This window comes from Elephas maximus, chromosome 11 (genome assembly GCF_024166365.1).
Source record: "Elephas maximus indicus isolate mEleMax1 chromosome 11, mEleMax1 primary haplotype, whole genome shotgun sequence".
Taxonomy (NCBI): Eukaryota; Metazoa; Chordata; class Mammalia; order Proboscidea; family Elephantidae; genus Elephas; species Elephas maximus.
In genome coordinates this window covers 70,667,417-70,689,085 of record NC_064829.1, presented here as the reverse complement: position 1 = coordinate 70,689,085, position 21,669 = coordinate 70,667,417, and the positions used below count along the sequence as shown (strand labels likewise).

Genomic DNA, 21,669 nt, shown 5'->3' with positions numbered 1-21,669 from the left:
GCTAAGAAGACAGGACAGAGAGAAGATCTAAGATTCTCCCCTCATTAAACATTTTAATTAGTGAGTCAACCCACAGACCCTTCAAATCTAGACATTCTTAGGGACATTCTCAGGTTTGTCTCTTTCTTAGCTGCTTTTCTCTAGAAGCTTCCAGGTGTCTTTGCCCTTCTCTATTTTATCTAGTTTTCTTGATCATGGCAGTCATATGTCTGTCTGTGGAAGGAAAGATTCCACTGTCATCTTTCTTGGTTAAAATTTCATAACTGGAATGGAAATGATACAGAAGTCACTTGTAGACCAGAAGTCAGATAAGGCAGATTTCTATGTGTCTTAGTTACCTAGTGCTGCTATAACAGAAATACCATAAGCGGATGGCTTTAACAAACAAATTTATTCTCTCACAGTTTAGTAGGCCAGAAGTCTGAATTCAGGGCACCAGCTCCAGGGGAAGGCTTTCTCTGTCAGTTCTAAGGGAAGGTCCTTGTCATCAATCTTCCCCTGGGATAGGAGTTTCTCAACACAGGGATCCCAGGACCAAAGGACATGCTCTGCTCCTGGTTCTTCTTGCTTGGTGGTATGAGGTCCCTCTCCTCTCTGCTCATTTCTCTCTTTTATATCTCAAAAAAGAGTGACTCAAGATACAGCCTAATCCTGTAGTTTGTGTCCTGCCTCATTAACATAACTGCCTCTGATCCTGCCTCATTAACATGATCCAAAAACCAAACCCAGTGTTGTTAGGTTGGTTCTGACTCACAGTGACCGTATAGGACAGAGTAGAACTGCCACATACAGTTTCCAAGGAGCATCTGGTGGATTTGAACTGCCAACCTTTTGGTTAGCAGCCAAGCTCTTGACCACTGCGCCACCAGGGCTCCCATTAACATGATAGAGGTTAGGATTTACAACACATAGGGTAACTACATCAGATCACAAAATGGAGGAAAATCACACAACAGTGGGAATCATGGCCTAGCCAAGTTGACACACATTTTTGGGGGACACAATTCAATCCATAACACTATGCAAGAACGAAAAATTAAATACTAACTAAAATAAAGCCTGATAAGCAGCCCTTTGAATTGGGCTTCCAGCAGCTTCCATCAGGCCTAGACAAAAGAATGCCTGACTATTCGTAATAAAAATGCCTACATTTCTACAATTTGAAGATTTAAAAAAAGCAAAGTCTAAGCCTTCCTTTGCTCAATTGTAAATGGGGATAATAACTGGGCCCACCCCAGAGAAATGAGGATCAGGTGCGATAATTCATGTACTCATTTAGCATAGGACCCAACCACTGCCAATATTCAACAAAAATTAAGGCTCTGCTTCCTCCCTTTTAAACTCAATATTTTTTTACAGGTTGCTGGGAGAATTATGTGATGTAGCCATGTTACACTGCACAGTGGTGTCCACACAGCCTGCATTTAGTAAGGTGCAGACATTAATGTGCATGTTGTTGTTGTTAGTGGCTACAGAGTCGATTCCAACTCATGGTGACCCCACGTGTGCAGAGTAGAACTGCTCCATAGAGTTTTCAAGGCTTTGATCTTTTGGAAGCAGACTGCCAGGGCTGTCTTCCAGGGCACCTCTAGGTGGGTTCAAACCGCCAACCTTTCGGCTAGTAGTTGAGCATTTGACTGTTGACACTGCCCAAGGATTCCACTATCGTTAGCTGCTGTCAAGTTGGCCCCCAACTCACAGTAAACTCCATGCACAACAGAATGAAATGCTTCCTGGTCCTGTGCCATCCCCATGAGTGGCTGCAAATCGGAACGCTGTAATCCATAGGGTGTTCACCAGCTGATTTTCAGAAGTAAAATCACCAGGGCTTTCTTCCTAGTCCATCTTAGCCGAAAGCTCCACTGAAACCTGTTTAGCATCATAGCCACCCTGACAGACAGGTGGTGGCTGCATTGTGGTACACTGGCTGGGAACTGAACCCAGGTCTCCGGCATGGAAGGTGAGAATTCTACCACTGACCCACCATTGCCCTATTAGTTGCATACATGAGCAGAATTAGTAAGTATAAATTACTCAGATCAGATCATTTCCTGAAGAAACAAAGGGAGAAGTGTGTCACCAGGAAGGGGGAAAGAGGATAGAAAAGAGAGAACGGGGACCAGAAGAAAAATTCTGAAGGCCTGGCAATTTTACTGAGTATACCGTCCTTGTTTGGAAACCCTGGTGGCGTAGTGGTTAAGAGCTACAGCTGCTGACCAAAGGGTCGGCAGTTCGAATCCGCGAGGCGCTCCTTGGAAACTCTATGGGGCAGTTCTGCTCTGTCCTATAGGGTCGCTATGAGTGGGAATCGACTCGACGGCACTGGGTTTGGTTTTGGTACCATCCTTGTTTATGTTTGACCTGGCTGTGACCAACCAAAGCTGCATGGCAAAGTATTTTGGCTGCGTGATGAAGGAAGCTGTTTTTAATCAAAGAGATTTATTTTTTTTAAACATGTTGGATTTCAAATAAAGAAGTGTGTTCTCATGGGGTTGGAAACTTGAGGCATCACTCCAACACAGTGACAAGGGGTCCAAGTCATCTCCACGATTTTCTGGCTGAAGTGAGGGCTCAGTTAGTTACGTAAGCCACCGTTGGGGGCAGGCAGAGAAACAGTTTACTTAGTACTTGTCTGCTGATAAGCTGGCACCAGATTAGATCTACCAGTGCTTTCTGTTAAATGCGTAGGACATAACTGAGTTTTGACCAAATACCCTTCCAGACATTCTTATTAGAAATAAACTTGGTAGGTTGAATTTCAAGCGTACAGATTTACCGAGAAAAGGTCTGACTCATTTTCCTTTTGTATAAACCAAAACTTCAAGTCTCACGCTTAATAACAACCTTGTTAGATACTGGCACCACCACTACCATCATAAATAGGGACTCCACGTGTGTCAGAGTAGAAATGTGCTCCACAGTGATTTAAATGGGTATTTTCTGGAAGTAGATCACCAGGCCCTTCTTCCAAGGCGCCTCTGGGTGGACCTGAACCTCCACAATCTTTTGGTTAACAGCCAAGTGCGTTAACCTCTTGCACTACCCAGGACTCCCTATGAAGATGTTGGGTGCTGTGTAGTCGATTCTGACTCACAGTCACCCCATGTGACAGAGCAGAGCTGCCCCACAGGGTTTCCTAGGCTGTAATTTTAATGGGAGCAAATCGCCAGGTCTTTCTCCCAAGGAGCCGCTGGGTGGCTTCAAACCGCCAAACTTTCAGTTAGCAGCCAAGCATTTAACCGTTTGTGGCACCAGGACTCTCTGTTACCCTGTTGCCATCAAGTTGACCCCGACTCACAGCGGCCCTACAGGACAGAGTAGAACTGCCCCATAGGGTTTCCAAGGAGCAACTGGTGTAATCAAACTGCCAAGCTTTTGGTTAGCAGCCAAGTGCTTAACTCACTGCACCACAGGGCTCCACCAGGGCTCTAGTACGTTATAAACCAAAAAGACAAAAGAAATGAAGGGGCAGCTTTTCAGGGCCTGCCCATTCACCCAGTGGATCCCTTGGCACACTCCTTGCGAGGTGTGCACCCACCTGGGAGACTCCTGTACTGTGGAACATTATGAACTTAGAGAGCTCAGATTACACCGGCAAAGTGGTTGGCCTAGATCATCAAGGAAGTGGATACACAGAATTAGAGGGTTTAAATAAAAAACTCCCCAAGTGTTTAAGATACAATTCATTTTCCAGAAATATACTGTATACCTAAATCTTGAAAAAAAAAATTCTGCTGTTGAAAGTGAGGTCCGAGTATTCTGTGGTTGGTATAGTATGAAAAGGTGTGTCCAGTTCAGTTGAGAAGACTGTAAAGAAGATTATGACTGATCACATGCAATACTGCAATTGACTAGCTACTCAAGGATTTGGGGCCCTCTAAAATGGATTTTATGAATGTGTTTCCAGTGATGAAGAGTCTTCAAAACTCCACCTCGAGGGCATTTATCAAAGCTGGTCAACTCCTACTGCTCACTGAAAACGACAAATATGAACCAACCATGTCCCCTACATATATCCAAAACCAATCCCATTGCCACTGAGTCGATTCCAACTCAAAGCGACCCTACAGGACAAAGTAGAACTGCCCCATAGGGTTTCCAAGGCTGTAATCTTTACAGCAGCAGACTGCCACATCTTTCTCCCATGGAGTGGCTGGTGGGTTCAAACCACCAACCTTTTGGTTAGCAGCCGAGCATGTAACCATTATGCCACCAGGGCTTCTTCACCCACGTACATGCCACCCCCGAAAAAGGGGTTGAGTTGATTCACTCACTGTACAAATAGTTGAGTAGGGCCTATCATTCTCTTACCTGAATTAGTCACCTTCAGCTGTAAAACGATTTTCACATAAAAATGACCAGAAGGTAAATTCTGGTACAGTCTAGGGTTTAACAATAGAAAGCATCCAGCTCTTAGAAAGCTTTGCTATCATAACACCATCAAAGTTGTCATTACTGAGTTCTCACATGCTTTCCCAAGATAACTGTGCTTGCTGCAAGCCTAAAGAAACTAGCGCATCCCTGCCCCCTCAAAGCTGTTAGTACCAGGCAACACAGCCACAGAGAGAGAGGGAAGAAAACTGTAATAGAGACCCACACAGCCATCCAAGAACTGGAACATCAGAAAGATTCAAGCTCTACTGAGTTCCTGAATTTAATCCTACTAACCATGGGCAGGGGCCCTGGTGGCACAGTGGTTAAGAGCTCAGCTGTGAACCAACAGGTCAGCAGTTCAAATCTACCAGTAGCTCCTTGGAAAACCTATGGGGCAGTTCTACTCTGACCTATGAGGTTGCTATGAGTTGGAATCAACTCTACAGCAATGGGCAGTTCGAGCCCACCAGGCCCTCTGCGGGAGAAAGATGTGGCAGTCTGCCTCCATAAAGATTATAGCCTTGGAAACCCTATGGGGCTGTACTACTCTGTCCTATAGGGTCGCTATGAGTCACAATCGACTTGACGGAAATGGATTTGACCGTGGGAAGGGGGTCCCTGGGTGATGCAAGCAGTTCATGCACTTGACTGTTAACTGAAAGGTTGGAGGTACCTCAGAAGAAAAGCCGGGTAATCTACTTTCCTAAAATCAAGCACTGAAAACCCCAGGAAGCACAGTTATACTCTGACACACACAGGGTTGCTGTGAGTAGAAAGCGACTCCCCGGCAACTGGTGCTGGTGGAGAATCAGGAGCGAGAGTGTTCTAAGTGGACGTAAAAAGTATCGCAGAGGCCAGCAGACGAAACGTGCGCGGCTTGTGCAACGGACAGCAAGGGGCCTGTGTGCTTCAGGGAAGTGAGAGGAAGGTGGGACCTCAGGTCACAGATGGATCACATAATTGATACAAATCATGAGTTAATGTATACCCACAGTGTAGGGATTAGGGTCATACTGGGCATTGCTGTTACTCCATAAAGGTCTAAATAACAAGCACTTCATGCAATTTTCATTACCAGGCACAGATTACATTTGCCACAAGGTTTTTTTGGAATAGATGCCATGGCCAGAAAAAAAATCTGAACTTAGATCAAGTTTAATAAAAAAGAATCTTAAAAAAAAAATTGTTTTTTTTTTTGTGGTCTTCTGGAGCGCTGGTGACAGGGTGGTTAAGAGCTTAGCTGCTAACCAAAAGGTCAGCAGTTCAAATCCACCAGCCGCTCCTTGGAAACCCTATGGGGCAGTTCTGCTCTGTCCTACAAGGATGGTGTAAGTCGGAATCAGCTCTACCCCAATGGGCTTGGTTTGGTGATCTATTAGAAGTTTTGACAGTCACGATTTTGACTGAGCAAATGTTAAACAACTGACTTTATAAGCTATCTTGAAAGCTGCTTTTTACTGGGCCCTTCAGCATTTTCTGCAGACTACCCTGACTTCGGATAGGCTGTTTATAGGGGAAAAACCAGTGACGCACTTTCGAAGACAGGAACGTATCAAAGGTCTACTGATTTTTGCTCAACCTTCTTTCAAACTTTCTTCACAATGCATTTATTATCTCTGCACCTTGAAAACATATGGCCCAAGGGAAAATGAAGAAATAACCTTGCATTTCAAAACTTTAATTTCAAGTTTCTTTGTCTTCAAATGAGATAAATAATGAGAATAGAAAAAAAAAAAAAGTTTGTGCAGCTGTGGGCTACCTGGAAGTGCAAGGACGATTTGTTTCCTAAACACAGTAATTAGGATGGCTTTCACACCTCATATTATCACTCAACATAATTTCCAAGGGCTCCAGTGAATACTCCCTTTATTCTCACCCTTGAGGGCTTTTTTCTTCACTTTTATTCATTTGAGATTAGAACCACTTTGTTCTCTTTCCTGCAGTAAAAGTCAACAACGCTCTGCTCAGTTGGTCTACTGGCTGCGAAGGACCCTTCAGGCTCTGCTTCCCTTCCTGGGTGCACCAAGCTGCTAAGGCAACACTATCCCAAAGTAGCCAGGGAAGGGACTAATCCCCTCATATCTTCCCCCTTCCATGACTGCCCCTTGCCATCAGGGTGAAGCCCAGTTCCTCAACATATCTCGTCAGGCCCTGTACACCTGCTCAGTCTCTCCTCTGGCCACTTCTCTTGCCCTCTCTTTAGCAGCCCTACCTGGGAAACTTGGTCTAGAACACACCTCCCTTCTGTCCCCCATTTCTTCTTGCCAACTCTGTGTTCCTATACAGCATTCAAGTCTTATGTCAACTATTAGGATGAAATGTGAAATCGCTGATATTTGATCGTCTTGGTTTAAGCTAAGCTTTTCCTCACACCTAGACTAGTGAGAAGAAGCCCTGGTGGCATAACAGTTAAGTGCTTGACAGCTAACTGAAAGGTTGGTGCTTCAAACCCACCCAGTGGTTCTGTAGGAGAAAGACCTGACGATCTGCTCCCATAAAGATTACAGCCAAGAAAACCCTATGGGGGCAGTTCTACTCTGTAACACATGGGGTTGCTGTGAGTGGTAATCAATTTGACAGCACCTGACAACAAACTGGTAAGACCCTGTGCTATATGGGCTCTTTGCTGCCTACACTTTCCCCTATCCCAACCCTGTTATGCTCTGTGGTTGATTTTTGTTTGTTCTTCCTGGTAGACTGCAAGGCCCTCAGCATACCACCCCTGCCCTCCCCAACTCACCTGTCCCCAACTTTTGTCAGTTAGATGCCCCGAAGTGCTTTCAGTTGGTGACCCTGCTCAATATCCTTGGTTAACTCTATGTTTGCTGGTCCACCAAGCCCCTGTAACCTGGTTTTGCTTCATTTGTGCCCACTGACTGTCCCTGCTCACAGTAAACCACTCTATTCACATACCCCCTCACATGCCAGCCTTGTCTCTGAGCTTTGTCCTTGGCTTCCCCTGCCTTCATCACCAACCCAAACACTCCCATCCTTCTTGGTTTGGCACACACCTGGCCTCTTCTGAGGAGCCTTGCCTGAGAACTCTGGCCCACCGGGCCCTTAGCCTTTCCAGACATCCTACCACGCATATCACGTGCTCCATATCTTCATCTCTGCCAGTGTCCTTGTAGGGCCACAGCCATGGTCTTCACTAGAGTAGAAGCTCCTTAAGGAGAGTGATGTCTACATCCGTGTTCTCTACGGAACTACTAAGCCAGTGTTGGCTACTGAACAGGAGCCCACAGGACACTGGCCCTCCTGTGGCTCCTCTCCATAGTGGCTGGCGTGGGGCATGGGACATCATTGCCCTAGTAATCAATATCACGTGAGGCACTCCCCAGCTATTCTGCTTTTCAAGACCTTGAACCTCACACCCAAGTGGCTAGCACTGCTATCCCTGGACTGTCTTGGAAATATCTCCCATCTTTTTTTCTTTAATAACAGAGTTGGCCTTCACATTCTCTTGTTTGAGCCAGGGTTGACCTAATTTTTCTTTTATTTTATTTTTAATAAGCTCAATCAATCAGTATTTCTTCAGTACTTCTGAGCAGCACACTGTGCTTGGCATGGGACTCTGATTCTTCCTCTCTCTTCCCATGGCTCACAGACCAGTGCCTCTGAAATGTCAATATGAATATGAAACACCTGGAATCTTATTAAAATGAAGACTCTGATTCAGCAGGTCTGGGGCTGGACCTGACATTCTGCATTTTTTAACAAGCTCCCAGTCAGTGCTGATGCTGATGGTCTTTGAGTAGCAAGGTCAGAAATTACATTAAAGACAAAGAGCCATAACCTTCTAATATTCTCAAGCACTGTCTACTCATTTCTGTCTACATAATGGACAGTGGGAACCATCTCTCCCATCACTGGATACAGACACCATTTATCCTGAGTTGAGGATGAGGCAAGAACTGGCCCTTATGAAACAACTACTTTGTGCCATGCGTTATGCTAGAGACTTTCTTATCTTACCGTAACCTCCCAAGCACCAGAGAGATGAAGCCAAGACTGGAATAGAGCTGGGCATGCAGCAAATGCTTAAATTCTCTTTAAATTAATAAATAATCTTTCCTGAAGGACCACCGTGACCTCATAACTTCCCTTTACAGAAAACTGTAATAGCTTCCTACTAGTTCTGAATTGCGCGCCCAAGCATGGACTTGGAAAGGCTCCACCAATTTGGGGGAACATCAGAGATAGCTTAGGGGGAAGGGGTTGCAAAATCAAGATTAGAAATCTCTTTTCCAATAGCGACAGGAAACACATCTACTTAAGTAACACACAACACAGCTGCTCTGGCCTCTTTGTGCCCATCATTCACGCCCTGGGAATGATGCCTCACACTAGATGAGGCCCCTGTCCCGAGGCCACCATAGATGGGCTCTCCAGGTATCCAGGAGCCAGCACCCAGCACTTCTGCATTCCTGTGCCTTCAAGGGTTGCTCCGCACAGTTAAAGGGCTGTTGTGCCCTCTTGTGCTTTGGTCATTGTAATTTTACACATAAAAAGGACCTCAGTGGCCGGATCATAGGGACCCACCACCCCTGCCCAACTGGGGCATGAAAACTTGAGCCCATCAGAAGGGGGTAAATTATTTATGGCTTCATTTTTTTACTTTTTAAACTCTGTGACCACTGGAAATTAATGAGGTAAGGTTTAAGACAAAGATTCCCTTTATGTCTCCACTGAACTTATACTTTGTATATCTTCATAGGCAGCCCTGGGTGATGCAAACAGTTATGGTTCCTGGCTGCTAAAAGAAAGGTTGGATGTTCGAGTCTACCCAGAGGCACCTTGAAAGAAAGGCCTGGAGGTCTGCTTCCAAAAAGTATCAGTCATTGAAAACCCTAGGGAGCACAGTTCTACTCTGACACACATGGGGTCACCATGAGTTGGATTTGACTCGATGGAAACTGGTTTTGTATATTTTATACCCCACTGTCACAGGCTTTGGGGGCATTTAGATTTCTTGCTATTGTGCGTTAGTAACACGATGTTGTTATTCTCTGCCCAAACCCTGTTGCCAGCTCCCTAACTCACTCAGGAGAAAAGTTCAAGGCCTATCAGTGACCCAGAGGCCATATATGTCCAGATTCTCTCTCTTCTTAAGGGAGTGCCTTTTAAGAAACTGAAAAATCATAGGTAACAGAAATATTTAAATTTGTGCCATGGTAGATGCCCAGGTCCAAATGCAGAGACACAAAGCAGAAGAATGGTTACCAGGCGCTAGGAGGAGGAGGAATAGGAGGTATTGCTTAATGGCTACAGACTTTCTGTTTGGAGTGATGATAAAGTTTTAGGAACAGATAGCGGTGATGGTTGTACGACATTGTGAATGTAATTAATGCCACTGAATTTTACCTAAAAATGGTTAAATGGAAAATGAAAAAAAAAAGATAGGAATCTAGGTCATTTGGGTCAAAGAAAGGGTCTCCAAATTCACTGTTATTACAGCAATTAAAAAAAAAAAGTTGCCATCGAGCTGACTTCAACTCATGAAGATTCCATGTGTCAGAAAAGAACTGTGCTCCACAGGGTTTTCAATGGCAGGTTTTTTTTGAAGTAGATCACCAGGCCTTTCTTCTGCAGTGCCACTGGGTGGACTTGAACCTCTAACCTTTCAGTTAGCAGCCCAGTATGTTAACTAGTGCATTAACTGTCTGCACCACTCAGGGACTCCCATCTTGGTAATAACCTGTTGCCTTTGAGTTGATTCCAACTCATAGGGACCCCATGTGCCCAAAAAAAAAAAAAAAAAAAAAAAACCTGTTGATGTCAAATCGACAGCATAGTGACCCTATAGGACTGAGCAGAACTGCCCCATAGAGTTTCCAAGGAGCGCCTGGTGGATTTGAACTGCCAACCTTCTGGTTAGCAGCCGAGCTCTTATCCACTGCACCACCAGGGCTCCTCCATGAAGATTACAGCCTAGAAAACCTTATGGGACAGTTTTACTCTGTCACATGGGGTTGCTATGAGTTGGAAATGACTTGATGGCACCTAACAATAGGACAAAAATAACTTAAAAAACAAAAACTAAGCTTACAAGTGCTGCCATCTAACTTCTGACTCTACCTGCCCTGGGGCTCAGAGGCCTTGTTCTTCTCCCCAGATCCAGCACAGGGCCTGGCAGGCAGTGGGGGCATAAGCTAGTGTTGAGCACTGTGAGCTGTCTTCCCTGGGGCAGGCAGCAGCGCGGTGTGGGGCACTTTATTTCTGGCAGGGGGTGGAGGGACATGGAAGAGTTGGAGCTGCCTTTGCTTTGGGAAGTGGCAGAAATGATTCAGTATGTCACACTTCTTTTCCTCCTGAGTCAGGGATCAACTGGCACACTGACTGACCGTGTGCCAAGGGTGCTCTGGGTGCCAGTCTTTTATCTCAATTTACCTTAAAGACACAGCATTTTCATTTCTGCTAGAAAGCCCTCAATGAGCATACACCGTTGAGCTGACCACCAGACCCCCAACTGCAGGCTGATTGCTATATTTCTCAAAATACCCCAAAGCTTCCTTCGTCCCACCATTCTAGGAGGTATCTTTCTCCCCTGCCCCATCATATAGTGGACTGACTGTACAAGCAGTTTTACTTTAGAGGCTAAGGCTATGGCAACAGAATAGATGCCTGGGAGGGAGTCCCAGCTCTGCCACTTACTAGCTGTGCAAACTTGGGCAAGTTACTCAACTTCCCTGTGAGGTGAAGCAAGGATTAAAGAGGATCCATGTAAAGCCTCGTCCCACAAGGATGGTACAGAACCGGGCAATGTCTCATTGTTATACATAAGGTCACTATGAGTCAACAACAACATGTAAAAGCCCAGCACATGGCTGGCACACAGAAGGAATTCAAAAAACAGCAGGTACTTTGAATATACTAATCATAAAATAAGGAGCCCTGGTGGCACAGTGGTTAAGCACTTGACTACTAATCGAAAGGTTGGCAGTTTGAACCTACCAGCTGCTCCCTGGGAAAGAGATGTGGCAGTCTGCTTCCTTAAAGATTTACATGCTTGGAAACCCTAAGGGGCCATTCTACTCTGTCCTACAGAGTCGCTATGAGTCGGAATTGACTCAATAGCAACAAGCAATCATACAATATTATTACCTAAAGGCTGAGCTCAAAACCATTTCTTGGAATCCCATGGATTTGCAAATGTTGGTGTGTATCAGCATCACCTGGTAAGGTTATTCAACCATGAGCGCTGGTACCACTTCCACAGTTTCTGATTCAGTAGGTCTGGAGTGAATGGGCACTTCTAACAAGGTCCTAGGTGATGCTGATGCTGGGTGAAGGGACTACATTTTGAGAACCTCTGGTCCGTAGGAGGTTTGCTCGCACAGCCCTTCATGACTCAGACTCGCAGTATCCCTGGCCAGCCTTATCCCTCAGTACCCTCTCTCGGGCCTTAGGCTCCAGACACCCTCCTGGGACCGGTTTTCTCATGCCCATTTCTGTTTGTCCCATCCCTGCTCCTTCTCTTTCCTGCTCTCTGTGCCCCTCAAATCAAACCCTATCTGCCCAATTCTCTACCCCAAAGTCACTTTTCCCAGTCTGTGTCCCCACAGCACCTCACTTTTCCTCTTGGTAGCGCTCCACACAACTATAAGGAAGGAAGAGTGTGGCTTCTGTCTGCCCTACCAGACTGCAAGCTCTCCCAAGCCAGAGGCTCTGTGGTGCTAAGTATGATGATTTCCAATATGCCATGTGTTTTTTTTTTTGGCCAGAAAGTGCAAAATAAGTATCTGTTGAAGGGGAAGAAAGCTTATGAAGAGGTTAAAGGAACTGGAATGAATAACCCTGGGGAAGAGGAAGTTGTGGGTTAACAATCTTCAACAATAGAAACATTAAAATATACTGACCAACAAATCTTTACCTCTACTAAAGAATTAAGAAGAAATGGGGTCAAGTTTTGACATGGTGGATTTAGGTTTGCTACTGGTAGGATTTTCCTGACATTCCAAAAACCAAAACACTTGCTGCGGTGTCGATCCTGACTCATGGCGATCCCATGGGTGTCAGAGTAGAACTGTGCTCCATATGGTTTTCAATGGCTGATTTTTCAGAGATAGGTCACCAGGTGTTTCTTTCAGGGCACCTCTGGGTGGACTTAAACCTTTCTGTTAGCAGCCAAGTATGTTAACCATTTGCACCACCTAGGGGCTCCTTTCTGACATTGTTGTTGTTGTTAGGTGCTGTTGAGTCAGCTCCAACTCAGGGAGACCCCATGTATAACAGAAGAAAATGTTGCCCAGTCCTGTACCATCCTCACAATTGTTGCTATGTTTGAGCCCATTGTCGCAGCCACTGTGTCAGTCCATTTCATTGAGGGTCTTCCTCTTTTTCATTGGCCCTCTACTTTACCAAGCATGATGTCCTCAGGGACTGGTCTCTCCGGATAACATTTTCAAAGTACATGAGATGAAGTCTTGACACTAGGGATGATTAAACAATGAAACAGATTACCAAGGGGAATGAGAATAATCTGTACCAAGCTTTAAAAATGGAACAGATTCTCAAATACCAAAGAAGTTTTAGATGTGACCCTGCTTTTTTATATCTTGGGTATAAAGTTGAGAGAAGGCAGGGAAAAGGTAGACCTCTCAGAGGCCCTAGAAGGTCTCCTTTTTTAATTGGATATGAGTTTGGTTGCTATTTGTGCTACTAAGCACACTTTTAAATTAGTGGCTAACTACTCTAGAAAAGGTAAAAAATATATTTTTTTAAATCAGTGACTTTGGAAAGTGGTTCATTTCTCAGTTGGAGGATGTGATGAGAACCCCAAACCCGCAAACGCTGTGGTGCTAATGGGACTTTATGCAATACCACGTGTCCGCTTTTCCTGCTAACCCGGTTTAGCCATCACATTCACCAAAAGCTGAAGAGAGTTTTCCTTCCTCATTTTTAATGGAAAGTCTTCAAATTTCTGGTGGCTTGAGGAAGTAGCTCTTGTACTCTCAACACTCAACAGGAAATGTAATAAGTTATTATTACCCTGATGAACGGAAAGGATAGTTTTTGCAGCCTGTCCTTCCTGCCACTTGGAAACCCGGCAGCTCCCTGGTTCTTTTGGACCAAACAGGCCTCCATGTCACCTGCTGGGTTGGGAATTTTTTGGCGGGGGGAGCATAAGAGAGGCTGGGCAGAGAGGATGGGAGATACCCATCTCGGGCAATAGCAATCCACTGGGAAAATGTGTAAAAACAAGTAAAAAGCTTTTGTTGAGCTAAGGGCCCAAAGTAAACACTGCTTCTTTTAGGGGCAGGTGACATATCTAAGGTCAGTGTGGGAAGACATGGGTGTTATAAGGAAAAACACAAACGGAAACGCTGTTGGTGGGTGCTGTTGAATTGATTCCGACTCATAGCAACTCCATGTGACAAAGCAGAACTGCCCCACAGGGTTTTCTAGGCTGTCATCTTTTCGGGAGGGTTCTACTCTGTCCTACAGGGTTGCTATGAGTCGGCATCAACTCGACAACAATGGGTAATCTTTACAGGAACAGACTGCCAGTCTTTTCTCCTGCCAAGTCCCCAGTGGGTTTGAACTGCCAATCTTTTGGTCAGACCAGGGCGCCTTACACATTGAATAAAAACTTTTAAATTCCCCTAGTGAACATGGGGGAAGGAGCTCCCCTCCTCCATTAGTTTCTTCGGAATTCACTTTGGATAACTTGTGATCGCAGATTCTTCGTCTCTATGAAAAGCACGTACATCTAGTTTCCGGCTGCCAGCTCTGAAATATAACTTCAGGTGAGTCTCCTCCACCTTCCTGTTTTTCCTGGAAGGAAATTAGCAGACACTCAGGTGGCCCAGCCCTATCTCTGGCCAGAAAGATTAGAAAATTAACAATTATCTTGAAAACAGAAATGTAATGGATTGTATCCCTTTAACTATACAATGGTTAAGATTCTTTTCCATCTCTGTTATTTCTTTAGCAGTGGCGTGGTGGTTAAGAGCTTGACTGCTAGCCAAAAGGTCAGCGGTTCGAATCTACCAGCGGCTCCCTGGAAACTCTATGGGGCAGTTCTACTCTGTCCTACACGGTCGCTAGAGTCCGAATTGACTCAATGGCAATGGGTTTGGTTTTTTGGTTTTGCCGATGTATCCCATTCTGGTTTACAGCTTGTTATGGACTGAACTGTGTCCCCCAAAAATATGTGTCATAAATCCTAACCTCTACGCCTGTGGTTATAATCCTATTTGGGAATGGGTTACTTTGTTATGTTAACGGGACAGGATTAGTACAGGGTGTATCTTGAGATTGTATAAAAGAGATTAAACAAGAAAGGGAGACAAGGAAGAGGCAAGGACCTTCCTCCAGAGCCTACAGAGACAGAATGCCTTCTCTTGGAGCTGGCACCCTGGATTCAGACTTCCAGGCTCCTAAACTGTGAGAAAATAAATTTCTGTTTGTTAAAGCCACCCATTTGTGGTATTTCTGTTATAGCAACACTAGTTAACTGAGACAAAGCTTATTCAATAATAAAACTTTTCCTTCTATTCTATTTTTGTGGAGAGGTTTTCTAGGTTGAGAGTAGATTTTATTTCTAATAACTTTTCCAAAGCCCAGGTCAGGTCACACCTGCAGGTCACTGGCTGCTTATCTCACGTAGTGCTGAGCATTAGCTCTCTGCCTGCATCAGGAAATGGCTCTAAATTCCAAAGCACACAGATTTCCTGCTCATCCCACTGCCCAGGGGCTTGTTTACCTATACATGGTCTAAGGAACATTGTCTCTGCCTTCCCACAAAATAACCTGAAGAACCTGCCATCCAACAGCTAAACTTCATCCTTCCTTTTTGTTTGTTTGCTTGAAAAAAATCCTTCACTTGAACCTGAGCAACATTTTGATCGAGACTTATGACAGAAATTCCCTTAGTAAAACTGTGAAAAAATTATCCTGTGATCAGCTTATTTGTCCTAAGGTCTACCACATTCTTTTCTTTCCCACCAGTCCTCATCCTCTGTCCCTGGCTCAGAAATTGCTCCTGAACTTGGCTTCTCCTTTCTCTCATCACTGCCCCGACCTGACTCCAGCCTTTACTAGCTCTTCCCTGAACCATGGCAGTGGCCTCCTCACTGGTCCCCTGGCCTCACCTCAACATTCTTCCCCAGAACACACAACTCTGATCACATCCCTCCCCAGTTCACAGTGCATCAAGATAAAAATCAAAACCACTTTGCTTGCACATACAGCCCCTGAGTGCTGGCTTCTGCCTCCCTCTCCCCTACACCCTTGCTGGACACCGGCTAGTTGATTCTGACGCATAGCAACCCCATGTGACACAGAAGATCTACCCCCATAGGCTTTCCTAGGCTGTAATCTTTATGGGAGCAGATCACCAGGTCTTTCTCCCCTGGAGCTGCTAGTAGGTTCAAACCACCAACCTTTTGCTTAGCAGCCGAGCGCTTAACTAATGTGCCACCAGGGCTCCTTCCTACACGCTTAAGAGTCCAGAAACACTGTCCTTTCTACAGTTCCCTGAAAACAGCCTCTCAGCCATGCCTCCCTGCCGCTCTCCAACCAGAAAAAGCACTAGCCATCCTACTTTGTCCAGGTGTGGCCCTCTCGCTTGTTCCTGTTTTGTAGCACGGTAGACACACATACTACAGGGGAAGGAAGAATGTGGTATTTTTCCAGATACTTCCAAGCAGATTAAAGCACTCTTTGTCCTGCATGCCCACCATACTCTGGAAACAAAGCCAATAATGCGATGACCCTGCTGCTGTTAACTGTCTGCACACGACCAGACTGTGGGCTCCTGAGGACAGGGCTGTGTTCCTTGTCTGTCTCCTCAGCCCGCTGCAGCGTGTACACAAATAACAGGTGCTCAACTTGTGGAGATAAATGAATACGTCTAATGAACATTCAGTTTTATTTCTCAGTATTAAGTGCTATGCCCTGGATGGAACATGCTCACAGAACTCAGGGGCAGAAAGTGGTGGGCTCGATGGAGGCCAACAGACAAATACAGATATAAAGTTATCATCAGCCAGCCATAAAGAATGTACTGCACACTGCTGAGTGGCATTATTCTGGCTGCTTTGCGGGAGAGCAGCTTGTGACTGGAACCCGCTGCCGTGAGAACAGCAGCCCCAACTCTCTGACAGGCGCTTCTGGTGACCGAGGCAGAGGGGAAGCCTGGTGGGAGGGGTCTGGCAGGAAACAGGCTGAGAGCACCTCTCAGAATCAGGACAGAAAGCATGTGCATAATCTTGATCAACATCCACTTAGTGTCAAACTTCAAAAGCTTGCTCACTTCAGAGGGACCCAGGCTTCCGTGGGGCTGAAGCTCACTGACTCACTCTTGGTCTCTTCAAGCACGGTGCTTTGGGTCAGAAAGGATGAGATGAACTTAAACTGTGCCCTAAAAGTAGAGACTATATAGAAACGCCACACTGTGACTGCAGGAAAGGCTCAGAAACAGAAGACACAGGAGGATGGAGGAAAAATCACCTGCCGGACAGAATCCTGCACAGGCCAGTCTGGGATGCCTGGAAGTGAAGTGAGGTTGTGTGTATTAGAGTCAGCGTGCTTCTCTTGTGGACAGGGTCAAAAGGCTGCAGGGAGTCAGCAGACAGTTAGTCCATGGAGCCCAGGACGTAGGCTGTGGCCTTCATCACCACAGGAACAGCAGGGCTGCCATTCTTACAGGCCACTAGACACACCTTGTGGGAAAACCACTGATTTTTTCCTTTCTTTTTCCCCATGCATTTCAAAATAGGAAACTTCAATGAGGGACATTTTCAAACTGACGTGCAGACAAAGTGCACACAGCACCACCTTAAAACAACACTCTGTACAGGAGGCCTGGTTGGAACTCCCCTTTCTGTGGCCTCATAAAACACTGATTTATTGACCTTCAGAGATACCTCTGCATTGTTTCAGCTTTCCCGGTGTAAGGATTTCTGGTAGATAACTGAAAAAGCAAGCTCCAATTTCCTTATCAAGACAGAGAAAGTGTTTGGTCTACAGGTTTCTCATTTGGGGGTAGTGGTAGAAAGGAAATAACAGGGGAGGCATTTGAAATATTTGTTATCAACAAAATGAACTCAAAGTCCTCGGCTCTATGTCTGCAGTTCTCCCACCCATGAATTAGTATGTAGCCAGGTCTTCCCTCTAGGATGGGATGGGATGGCAGGAGGAAAGCCAGGGCCCAGCATCTACCCTACAGCCCCGGCCTCCACCCTTGGGGATTTCCTTGGAGGGGTCTCCCCAAGGCCTTTCCAGGCCCCATGGCCTAGCTCCTTTTGATTAGTCTACCTTACTATCTCAATAGGGCCTTACAAGAGTTATCTCAAAACTATAAAAGTTTACTGCCCCATGTTTGGTGGAGTTTCCTGAATTAAGCTTTGTGCTATCTGTAAAGCTATAAAAACAGGCTTTTTTTTTTTTTTTTTTTTAACTAGAGTCCCTTAGGCCTAAACCACTCATGCTATCCTCCTATCTAGAAAGCTTTCTTCCTTCTCCTCCTGTGAAATCATTCCTTCTCTTCCTACCCACCCTGCAAAGACCACATTAGAAACCCCTTCCTCCAAAAGTTCCCAATTCCCTCAACGGCACTCACTCCCTTCTACCAACACTCTCTGTACTTCTCCTATCGCAGTCTCTGTAGATTATTACACTGCACCAGTCTCCTGCTCCTCACTAGATTCTGACCTCTGTGAAGACACACCTAATGCCTTCATTGTCTTTGTTTCTCCACTAGCACCATGTTTTACAATGGAGCCCTGGTGGTGCGATGGTTAAGTGTTCAGCTGCTAACTGAAAGGTTGGCGGTTTGAAGCCACCCAGTGGCTTTGCAGGAGAAAACCCTGGTGATGTGATTCCATAAAGATTACAGCCAAGAAAATCCTATGGGCCAGTTCCACTCTGTCACATGGGTTTGCTTTGAGTTGAATATCAACTCAACGGCACCCAACAACAACTATAAATGTTTGCTGCCCTGCATATGAAACTTTGTCCTTAGGTCTTAGATAATCCGGATCTAAGCGGCTGTCTAAAACTAGTTCCCTTAATGAAAACAGTATGTTTCTATATTTTCTTACTTAGAATAAAAAACAGAACAATCAACACGAAAACTCAAAATATTTTCATCTGTAGGCAAGTGCACTTGCTATATCTGAAAATATATTCCCTCACAAGTATAGCCAGGCACAGATTTAATCATAAAAATGTTTTCAAAGCAAAAACTTACAGCATTTCATGAAAGTTTGAATCTACTTAATATAATGTAGAAGAAACTAAATACAGTGAAACCTGTAAGAGCCAGAACTTGACGGGGCTGCCTTGTTTTCCGCCCTTCACTGGGTGTAGTCTTTTCTATCGCTCCTTTTAGTGACAATATTTGAGTTTTCCTTCTCTGACATGTTTCTGCCTTACACAGGTTCTGGCTTTCGCAGGTTTTACTGTACTTTCTAGAAGACGTTTTTGCCACCTCTTTTGCAAAATCAGTCCCCCCAAGCAGTTCCTCAAGCCTTGCCCAGTGTGTCATCATTAACGACATCAAAGGACTGTCAATGTGATTTCTAATTTTTGAACTAATAGACTAGGTTGGCAAAAGATGCAGTAATTAAACACACAGCATGCTTATAACCAGTCTCTTTAGGGGATAATATTGCAACACTGCACCTAGCTCCACCTTTCGAAGCTAATGGATTTCTATTGTGAAGGCTAGGCAAAAACTAAAATAAGCAGAAGAGCAACCCAATAGCATTTGATTGGAACTGACCAGTGCAGAAGTATCCTGTTTAGGTTCAACTGAAAAAAATGCACATAATTAAAATGGCGTTAAGGGAAAAAAAAAAAAAAGGGAAAGAGAGGGGAAACAGCACTTGTTGAGAGGTCTCTGAGGAATAAACTTGCTTTGATAGTATTTGCTGCCGGTATTAGATCATAACACTTTTTTTTTTAGCAAGTATGTACGTATGTATGTAGGTTTTGCAATAGCAACGGGAGATACTTTTTTGTCATCAGGAAAAAAGAGACTCCTTATGTATGGTCAGGCAGGTTTTTCTTATGTGGCTAGCTGTTCACTGCAGCTCTGGTCCTTTAGTTCAAATAAGGTAGCGCCCTGTTCAACCTGTTGGACACATTAAGCAATACCTCAAGTGATCTAAAATGAAAAATTCCTTTAGTTTTTTTTCGCACCTTCTTTTTCTTCAGCTATTCTAAAAGCATCATAAAATTTGGGATGAAATAGAATAAATCTTCATTAGAATTTTCTGCTCCAGCCTACAGTACATTCCCATTGTTTTTGCCAAGGCTTTAATGCTAGGCTGGCCTTCCCCTCTCTTCTACCCCACCCGCCAAAAAAAAACAACAAAAAAAACACCATTGCCATTAAGTTGATTCCGACTCATAGCGACCCTACAGGACAGAGTAGAACTACCCCCATAGATTCCAAGGAGTGCCTGGCGGATTCAAACTGCCAACCCTTTGGTTAGCAGCCGTAGCACTTAACCACTGCACCACCAGGGCCCCCTTGCTGTCCTCCAGGAGGACACAAAACAGCAACTATCTATTTACTAGGTCACTGTACCCAGTGATCTGGTAAGGAAATCTGCTCTGACAGAACTCAGCTGCGACAAGTGTCTGAGAAGACACTAGCTTCCAGCATTCCCAGAACTCTCTGGCTGAGCCCTATTACCAGCCATGTGGTGCTCCAGAGTGGCGGGATGGCCTTTGAGAGGGCCCTGGACCAAGGGCAACTGGTCGGGCAGTCAGAGGAACCAGGGATCCTTCTGGATGGGAATTTGGCCGGCAGAGGGGTGAACCCTCCAGAACTGATTTGCTTCCTCCCTAGGGCTGCAGTTGGCCCTGGGTGAGCCCCAGGTGCTTGGGGTCCACAGAGGGGCGCTAGATACAGTAAGATTAACCCCTGCAGAGCCTGTGCATCACTGAGCTGTTCTGCCACACTCAGGCTGATGTCAACTGGTCTCTGCTTCTGATGTGAAGCCAAATCGTGCACCTCAGCTTCTCCAATTCCAAAATATGCTTCGTTGTAACACCGTCAAAGGGAGAACAAGTGATTCTATGGTTATTCACGGTTTACTTGCACTGGTGGGCCTAAAACTGTTTGTGGGGGGAGTCGGGGAGGGGAGCAAGGAAGAGCAAAGAGAACTTCTAAAAAAGAAATCTTGTCGGCTTTTCTGAATAAACTTCCAAAGTCGGTTTCATTGTAGCTCAAAATACAACTGTGAGGCAAGAACTGCTCTAGTCTTCCAATAAGGAAACTGAGGCAGGGAAAAGGTGTGTACCCCAAGTTAGAGGCAATGACCTAGTGCTCCCAGGGACAAAGACCACCTGCAAAGAAACCTTACTTTGGAATAGTTACCTAATGTGGTCACTGTTTGCGACTTTTAATTTCTCTCCCTCGCTTATTTTGGCGCTCAATTTTCTAGAGAATAAATGGCATCACCAACGCCTGAGATCGACTGTGGCTTTTGGAAGAGCCCGCGTCCGGGTGGTGGGGTCCAACCTCCCTCTTCCGCGCCCCAACACCCCTCCACTCACCCGTCCCCTCCTTCCACGGACCGCACACATACACCTCGGTGTTCTCCGTCTCCGCCCCCGCAAATCCCCGGCTCGTGCTTCTCCGAAGATGGAGGAGCCAGGGGTCTCCGGCCGCGCGCCCTAGGACTTCTCGCACCCCCCTCGCCCGGTTCTTCCCTGCAGCGCCGGAGAAGACAGTGCGCGGGGAGGGGTGCGCGTGGGGAGGGCTCTTGCGGAGCCGGCTTAAGGTGAGGGCTGGCGTCCGCAGACGGCCCAGAAGACAGGGCTGCCTTCTTACCTGTAGCGGGGCGAGCAGCGCTCCGAGCGCCAGTAGCGCGAGCAGCGAGCGGCGCCGGGCGCGCGGGGCCATCGCGGTACAGCCGGCTAGGCGCCGCGGCCTCTGCGGCCTCTGTGGCCCTGGCCGCCCACCGTCCCGCCCGCGCGCCCCGCCCCTCCCGCCACCTGCCCCCGCCCCGCGCCGCCGCCACCCCTTACCCCTCTGGCCGCGCCCGCGAAGTGGTGCCCGGGGGCGTGGCCCGGCTGCTGCGCGTCTGCTTCTGTTTTCTGGGCTTCTGAGGGCCGGAGGGCCTGCAGGGGAGGGCGGTGTGAGAGCTGGGAAGCGCGCTCGCCGCGCTAAAGGCCTCTTTTGACCGACCCCTCCTTTTTGGGCGACCTAGGTCGCTTTCGCAGACGGCGCGTGATTTGGCACGGAGCTTCCTAACCTCGGCTCTTCAGGTTCCACGCCGCCAGCTGGCACCCCCTTCAGACAGGTTTGCTGGCGTCCTGACCTAATTCCATGTT

General features: G+C 46.2%; 1 protein-coding gene across 6 annotated transcripts in view; it reads right to left on the bottom strand.

Annotated features, from left to right (window-relative positions):
- The window catches only part of TNFRSF11A (TNF receptor superfamily member 11a), a 67,521-nt gene extending 46,209 nt beyond the window's left edge, over nt 1-21,312 (bottom strand). For 2 of the 6 annotated variants that reach the window (XM_049902146.1, XM_049902147.1), the window contains exons 1-3: nt 21,167-21,312; nt 14,085-14,151; nt 12,736-12,806 (exon numbers count right to left, since the gene is read on the bottom strand). In XM_049902146.1, the coding sequence (XP_049758103.1) occupies nt 12,736-12,806; nt 14,085-14,151; nt 21,167-21,238 (210 nt within the window). In that variant the 5' untranslated portion in view covers nt 21,239-21,312. The other 4 variants (XM_049902148.1, XM_049902149.1, XM_049902151.1 and 1 more) reach the window with 4 other exon arrangements.
- Between the last annotated feature and the right edge of the window lie 357 nt (nt 21,313-21,669).